At 45.6% G+C, this 8,081-nt stretch overlaps 1 protein-coding gene across 17 annotated transcripts in view; it reads left to right on the top strand.

The window, feature by feature from the left end:
* Positions 1–8,081, top strand: part of LOC118425463 (RNA-binding protein Musashi homolog 2-like) — a 112,218-nt gene that overhangs the window by 97,489 nt on the left and 6,648 nt on the right. For 10 of the 17 annotated variants that reach the window (XM_035834297.1, XM_035834294.1, XM_035834292.1 and 7 more), the window contains 2 exons: positions 2,466–2,662; positions 7,396–7,404. In XM_035834297.1, coding sequence (XP_035690190.1) covers positions 2,466–2,662; positions 7,396–7,404 — 206 coding nt within the window. Of the gene's footprint in view, positions 1–2,465; positions 2,663–7,395; positions 7,405–7,608; positions 7,674–8,081 lie in introns of all 17 variants that reach the window. The other 7 variants (XM_035834301.1, XM_035834299.1, XM_035834287.1 and 4 more) reach the window with 4 other exon arrangements.

Below are 8,081 nucleotides of genomic sequence, written 5' to 3'. Positions count from 1 at the left end.
TTATAAATACAACAATCACAAGTTTGGCTCTGCAAAACACTCGCAGAACAGCATTGATAAACCTGATTTAGGAATACACCAATCACAACTTAGTTTGGCTTTCTGAGTTTCCCAAGGTCGCCCCCCTCTCCTTGTAAAAACCTTTCAGTTCTTCACATATCAACATAGCAGACACAACAACGGCATTGATATAAAATATAAAAATATTACGACTAAGTTTGGCTTTTGGAGTTTTTCTCTTCTGCCCCCCTCCCCCTGCAAAGCTTTTAAATTCAATCCCTTATGTATCGATTAAAACAACATTTGGGGTAACCTGATTTCTAAATGCACCAATCACTGAGTTTAGCTTGTTTCCATGGTTTATTTCTGCCTCCTCTGCCAAAGCCTATTCATTCAGTTCCTTCTGAATCAATGTACCATAAATGAGAATGATTAACTAGCCTGGATGATGTTAATGATTTCTAAATACACTAATTACAGCAGAGTGCATCTCATCTTTTTGCAACTCTCCATCCTCTAAATAAGGAAACATGAAGCAAATTGTGAAATACACAAATATGTCGGCATTAGATATCATAAAGGCAAGAGCAACAAGGAAAGGATAGAACCCATGACAGATTTTTCTTTTCCCCATTTTCCTACACATCTGGAAAAAAGAAATGTAATGCACAAATATTCAAGGTACAATTATGTGTTAAAAGTATAGAAAAAACAAACATTATTATCATTTAATGTAGGTGTAATGACAAAGAGTGGAACCAAACTGCATATTTTTCAGCTCCCGTTTTTGTTGCGCTGTGCAGGTAGCATTTTGTGCACGTCTGAGTTTGATTGACAGGCGAGCCACACGATGTTTTGTGCGTCCTGCCCCCGCCAGCCCCAGACATGGTTACCGACAGACTCGCCTAACGACGTCTGATCCACCAACCCGCCGACTGCTGCAGTATTAATTGCTTCCGAGTTTTAAATGCAGCAGATTCCGGATGAGCTTTCCCGTACGGGCCCCCCGGGACCCGCTCCTAGCTGATTAATCGCTTTTCCCCTTTTCTTTGCTGAATCTACAAGCTACAGGCAGCTGACCTAGTTTGTTTATAGTAATTATACTCAGTTTTTTTTTTTAATTTTCCTCGTTAATTCCCAATGCTGGCAATTACCTGCACAAACGACAAAGCCACCTGCTTCTGAAACTACCTCCAAGATAAAAGGACCGACAATGTTGATAACATAGCAGCATTTCTGTCTGACAGAAATGAAGCGCATCGTGCAAAAATTATGGCAATCATAAAGAAGTAAACAACACTTTGCCACACCAACCCTAATCACTTCTCCACACCAACCCTACTCACTTTGCCACACCAACCCTACTCACTTTGCCACACCAACCCTACTCACTTTGCCACACCAACCTTACTCACTTTGCCACACCAACCCTACTCACTTTGCCACACCAACCCTACTCACTTTGCCACACCAACCCTACTCACTTTGCCACACCAACCCTACTCACTTTGCCACACCAACCCTACTCACTTTGCCACACCAACCCTGCTCACTTTGCCACACCAACCCTGCTCACTTTGCCACACCAACCCTACTCACTTTGCCACACCAACTCTATTCACTTTGCCACACCAATCCTTCTCAAATTGCCACACCAACCCTACTCACTTTGCCACACCAACCCTACTCACTTTACCACACCAACCCTACTCACTTTGCCACACCAATCCTGCTCAAATCGCCACACCAACCCTACTCACTTTGCCACACCAACCCTACTCACTTTGCCACACCAATCCTGCTCAAATCGCCACACCAACCCTGCTCACTTAATGTGTTTAACTGCACGCCTACATGTAATCCTGCCTTTTCCATCCTTTATCCTTGTTTTAATTGAACATATTCCAACCAAAACATACATTTTTTCTGACACTTCTTACTTCTCCAAGTGCAACCAAACAAGGGAAGAACAAAGTTTTTCTAACGAAGCAAACAGCTGAAATTGCTGCATTATTAGCTGGCCATCAGTGATCAAAGCGGCTTTACCCCTGTGTTGGGTATCCGCAGGTTTGTTGCCCGCACAGTATCCACCTCCGCCCGACCGGCCATGGCCTTGTGCTTCCCCGGGAATCCCTGAATGACCTCAGCGTTAACGATCAGTCATGTTGGGACATCGGCTATAACAGGTCACATTTCCAAACTGGGTCCTCTCCAGGCTGTTGGGGGCTACAAAGTATAAATGTGTATTACAAGGAGTAAGCACAAATAATGCTGATGACCAGTTGTTGTTTTTTAATTGAACCTCTCATTCTCTCAAACTGCCCGGCCAGCATTGGTTAGGAAATGTGACCTGAGGACAAGAAGTAATATTGGGACAGACATGTAGTGCGGCATGTGTGCAGAAATGTAGGTCTCCCAGTTGTCTGTAGGCTAACAGTCGTATGTTCTACCCCCCTCCCCCCCAGCAGTGTTGAACAGCTACGCCACCCAGGGCTTCGCTCCGCCCGCGTCCCCTGCCAACAGCCGCGGGTTCCCGCCCGCCAACAGCCCCGGCCCCATCGACATGTACGGGGGAACCACCAGCCAGGCCGACACCGTCAGCAGCTACGTGGCGCAGGCCGCTTCCCCGCAGCCCTCGGGCTTCTCCATCGCTCCCTCCTCGGTGAGTCCTCCTGAACACTCTCCTTCTCTCAATCTATCCTTCCCTCCTTCTTACCTCCCACTGTCAGAATTCTCCATCGCTCCGTCCTCGGTGAGTCCTGAACACTCTCTCCTTCTGTCTCTCCTTCTCTCATTCTGTCTCTCCTTCCCTCATTCTGTCTCTCCTTCTCTCCTTCTGTCTCTCCTTCTCTCCTTCTGTCTCTCCTGCACTCATTCTGTCTCTCCTTCCCTCATTCTGTCTCTCCTTCTCTCATTCTGTCTCTCCTTCCCTCATTCTGTCTCTCCTTCTCTCCTTCTGTCTCTCCTTCCCTCATTCTGTCTCTCCTGCACTCATTCTGTCTCTCCTTCCCTCATTCTGTCTCTCCTTCCCTCATTCTGTCTCTCCTTCCCTCATTCTGTCTCTCCTTCCCTCATTCTGTCTCTCCTTCTCTCCTTCTGTCTCTCCTTCTCTCCTTCTGTCTCTCCTGCACTCATTCTGTCTCTCCTTCCCTCATTCTGTCTCTCCTCTCATTCTGTCTCTCCTCTCCTTCTGTCTCTCCTCTCATTCTGTCTCTCCTTCCCTCATTCTGTCTCTCCTTCTCTCCTTCTGTCTCTCCTTCTCTCCTTCTGTCTCTCCTGCACTCATTCTGTCTCTCCTTCCCTCATTCTGTCTCTCCTTCTCTCATTCTGTCTCTCCTTCCCTCATTCTGTCTCTCCTTCTCTCCTTCTGTCTCTCCTTCTCTCCTTCTGTCTCTCCTGCACTCATTCTGTCTCTCCTTCCCTCATTCTGTCTCTCCTTCCCTCATTCTGTCTCTCCTTCCCTCATTCTGTCTCTCCTTCCCTCATTCTGTCTCTCCTCTCATTCTGCCTCTCCTCTCATTCTGTCTCTCCTCTCCTTCTGTCTCTCCTCTCATTCTGTCTCTCCTTCCCTCATTCTGTCTCTCCTTCCCTCATTCTGTCTCTCCTTCCCTCATTCTGTCTCTCCTTCCCTCATTCTGTCTCTCCTTCCCTCATTCTGTCTCTCCTTCCCTCATTCTGTCTCTCCTCTCATTCTGCCTCTCCTCTCATTCTGTCTCTCCTCTCATTCTGTCTCTCCTCTCATTCTGTCTCTCCTGCCCTCCTTCTAACCTCCCTCCATCGGGATTCTCCATCACTCCGTCCTCGGTGAGTCCTCCCTTGTACTCTCTCTCATCCCCTCCTTCTAACCTCCCTCTGTCAGGATTCTCCATCGATCCATCCTCCACACAATCTGTCATTCCTTCATTCCATCCTTCTGCATCCATACCTCTCAAACTGTCTTCCCTTCCCTCAGTTTTTTCTACCATTGGCTTTCTTCTCTTCCCTCCTTCTGTTTTGTGCCTCCTCCATCCACAGCACAGGCCTGTAGTCAGGAATTTTGTTCTCTCATAATTTTGTCTATTTTCTGACATTTGAGGCTATTTTGAATAAATTTGTCAACATCAGGGATTTTTTTAATGATATGGCATTTGCTTTATTTTATAACATTTCAGACAATTTTTTAAATTCCTAGAAATCTGTTGTTTGTGAAACTAGAAAGGCTTGAAATAAGAAAATTTTACCAAAATGATCTGATTTTACCAAAATTTTATGTAAAAGACTGAAATGTTCAAAATTTGCCCAATTTTTCTTGGTTAAAAAGTCTGCCAGGCATGCTAAATGCAGGAACAGAAAGTGCGAATTGGTGCTGTGCAAATTTTCTTGCATGAATTAAACTTTGACTAATTTGATCTGTTTTAAAAGACTGAAATGTTCAAAATGTGCCCCTTGGTTTGAGGAGTCTGGCAGGCTTGCAAAACGCAGGAACGGAAAGTGCAAATTGGTGAATGAGGCGTGCGGCTGTTTCAGCATAACAGGAAGTGGCACTGTTCTGTTCCGCTGAGTGTTTGGCAAGTCAGGGTTGAGAATTAGCTGTTTAACAGTCAGGCAGGTTTGAGAATTCGCTGTTTAACAGTCAGGCGGGTTTGAGAATTCGCTGTTTAACAGTCAGGCAGGTTTGAGAATTCGCTGTTTAACAGTCAGAGCTGGGCTAGAGACAGAAGGCCTTGGGCGTTAATGGAGCTCCACTGCTGTGCGGAATGGGGGAGGCATACTAATGCACTCATGTCTGCAAGCTAACACTTACTCAACCAGCTGGGTACGTTTGGACATGGTCAGACGCAGGGTTGTAGCCAGCACCCGTCCTTCCGTCCTTTGATGGAATTTTGCAGCTGGGGCCGGAAAAAAATGTTGCCCATTCCGTCCTCTGTGAGCAAAATTTAACCCTAAAAATGCAGGAAATAGCATTTTAAAGGGTCTAGATTTCAAAATTGTTCTTGGGAGCATGCCCCCTAGGAATGCTGCCCCAAAGCCATTCAAAATCGAGGGGACTGAAAATGATTTCTGGCTGGCTACAACCCTGGTCAGACCTTTCAGTAGTATCCACTATCTTTCATCATCATCAGTTTACATCAATGCTGTCGTGACTTTTGTTTCCTATTGGGCTATTTAAAATTTGTCTTCATCACCCCAATTACAAATTTTGAAAACAAATCAAAGTTGGTGGATAGAAATCAGCAGATCTTGCTCAGTGTGACGCAGTGTTGTGGTGTACAGCCTGAAACGTCTGGCGTTTCCAGAATCTGTCCAGTTGAGCGAGTTGAGCTGTTATCTTGCGAATCTTATTACCTGGATGTCTAACCTTCCAATAATGTCTGTTTTCAACCTTCCTCCATTTCGACTGTGGAACTGCCCGGAGTGAAAATCCCTGGAACCAGCCTGAGTATAAACTTCCCGCCCAGCCGGGAAGCCGGAATACTCTCCAAATTACAGCAAACTTCAGGGATTTTGTGACCTTTTTGAATCCTCAGAAGAGCCTTTAGCGAGTCGGGGGAGCGTTTGGAGAGGAACTGATTACTGTACTCCAACCAAGCCCGCTGGATCGAGCCGAATTCATGGGAAAAGCCTTGCAGGGCTCGAAATTCATTTAGGGAATACCTGCATGTTGTGCACTTGACCTAAAAATCTTGATGCACAAAAAGAAATTGGGTGGACAAAATACTTCTAAAATGAAGTAAAATTTATTTATTTAGAATTTTAAATGCCAGTCAAACCTAATGAGAAAATTCACTAGCTCACTTTAGAGCTTGAACTGGAAATTCTATAAATCTTTTATATTTTATACAAGTGAAATAAGCACAGGTTTCATCTTTTTTACTGGTTTTTGAAATGTTAAGTATGCAGAAACGTAAGTGTTCATTTCCAAGTAGTAGTTTAGCATATATATTCAACTGTCACCACACGAGTATTTGGGTCCCTCGATGCGTCCACAGTCACAAATTCGGTGGGAAGCTCCAATTTTAGGTGCCCAGCTCCAAATTTAGGTGCATGGCTCCAAATTAAGGCGCAGGGCTCCGATTTTAAATGCACTCAGTATTTCCAACCCTAATGTGACACCCTCTGGTGCACCTCATCTCAAAACTCGCACCAGGAAACGAGATGAGTTTAGACGGGACAGGTTCGCCCTTCCGTCACCAAACCCACATCCAGGCTGCTGATTGGCTACTCACAACCAGGCTGCTGATTGGCTCCTCACTCTGACTAAGTTCCACAGTCGAGAAGGACGTCCTTTCCTTCCGAGACAGTCTCACGTCTCAACAGCTCCATAGATAGTCTATTTTCCTGCAGTCAGTTGTGATGATGTGAACTACAGCAGTCTGCAGTCCTGTAGTCTTCCGTGTGATGTTTAGCACTGATGTATTCTTGTGTGATGTTTTAGGCCATAGCAGTTTATTCTCTTGGTTCTCGGATGTTTCGGAATGAAGACATAGCCAGAGTTCAAGATGAAAACAAACTGGCTTGAAAGTTGAAGAAAACTTTACCCTGATTAAGGTATATTCACAGCCTGAAACTGTGTGTACAAATTTGGTACAGACTTTCACTTCAGACTATTTTATGTGGAGTTTCCATCCCTACAATCTCCATTACCTTTCACCATCTAGAAAACCTTTAAAAAACTACATTTCTAAGAAAATCACAACCTGCACATCAAACATGAGCCTATTGAAATAACTATCCATTCGCCGCTGCCTCCAAAGATGAATTCAAACCCCAATAATTTAAAAAAAATCTATAGAATTAACGTGTTAACTTTTTATCACGTCATCATATCTGTGTGTCCCTTACAATTTGCCATCCGACATGTGTGAGTTTGTTAATCTGAGAACCGGTGAATAGACTTGGTGTGGCCTGTGTGAGAAAATGTGTCCAGATTTCTCATGTTGACTGACGGCACCTTGCCGCCAGACTTGGTGCCTCGGTGCGAGGCCGGCAGCCAGGAGTTTGTGTGGCCATGTGGCCGGCAGAGCAGCCATGTTTGGTTAACCTCTGTCTTATTCTCCTCCAAACTCTGAATTTTGAAGTTCCCCAGACGTTTCAGCAGTCAGGCATTCCTGCATCACATTTGATGTAAACTATCGTCAAAACGTGCTTTATTTTACAATGGCAGAAACACGTCATGGCTCGCTGGCATGATTCCGATCCACAAAACCCCTGGCTGTCGGCAATTTTGTTTGTTTTTTATTCATCGATGTATTTTGTATCCTTTTTGGAGTAATAAGTAGATTTTTTGTCCTCCATGTATGTTGGCTGTAAGGGGGGGCATGACATTGTAGCATTGCATGCAACATGTTCTAGCTTTAGACAAACCGTTCAAAAACACCCAGTAAACAAAATATCATTTGTTTATTTTTCCTATAGAGAATAAAAGTAAGTAAACAATGCGTTGACGGCGGTTTGGTAAGTCTCGGGGTGTGTTATAAGTGTGCCGAACCGAACGTTTTTCTGTGGCGTGGTCGGTTCGGGATGATGTAAGTAGCATGTAGCTTCCATAAATGCTTGCCGTTGTTTGCTGTGTGTGTAATTCTGAATGCTGACTCCCTTTCTGCACTTTTCCCACCCTGTGTAACGTAGGGACACTTGATAGCGGCGGCATTTCAAAATGGCTACCATTGAGCCGGTGGGCAAACCACTATGAGGTATATTATGATAATAACCTTCCCATCAGCTCAGATAACTGAGAACAGCGCTCAACATGGACCTCACCAGCCAGCTCAGCAGCCACCTTACCCCCCCAGCCAGCACCCCCCTGAAACTACCCCACCAAGCCAGCACCCCCCTGAAACTACCCCACCAAGCCAGCACCCCCCTGAAAATACCCCCCAGCCAGCTACCCCCTGAAACTACCCCCCAGCCAGCATCCCCCTGAAACTATGCCCCTCAGCCAGCACCCCCCGGACACTACCCGAAGGCCCTCTGCGCCCCCCCAGAGCAAAATACGCCGAAAGCGCAGCTTCTAGCGCAAACATAGCGGCTGACTTACGGGCGAACCAGCTCAAATAGGCCGCGTAGGGATCAGAGACCATCCGCCCGACGGAGACCGGGGC

Source organism: Branchiostoma floridae, chromosome 11 (genome assembly GCF_000003815.2).
Source record: "Branchiostoma floridae strain S238N-H82 chromosome 11, Bfl_VNyyK, whole genome shotgun sequence".
Classification (NCBI taxonomy): domain Eukaryota; kingdom Metazoa; phylum Chordata; class Leptocardii; order Amphioxiformes; family Branchiostomatidae; genus Branchiostoma; species Branchiostoma floridae.
This window is presented reverse-complemented; position numbering and strand designations above follow the sequence as displayed.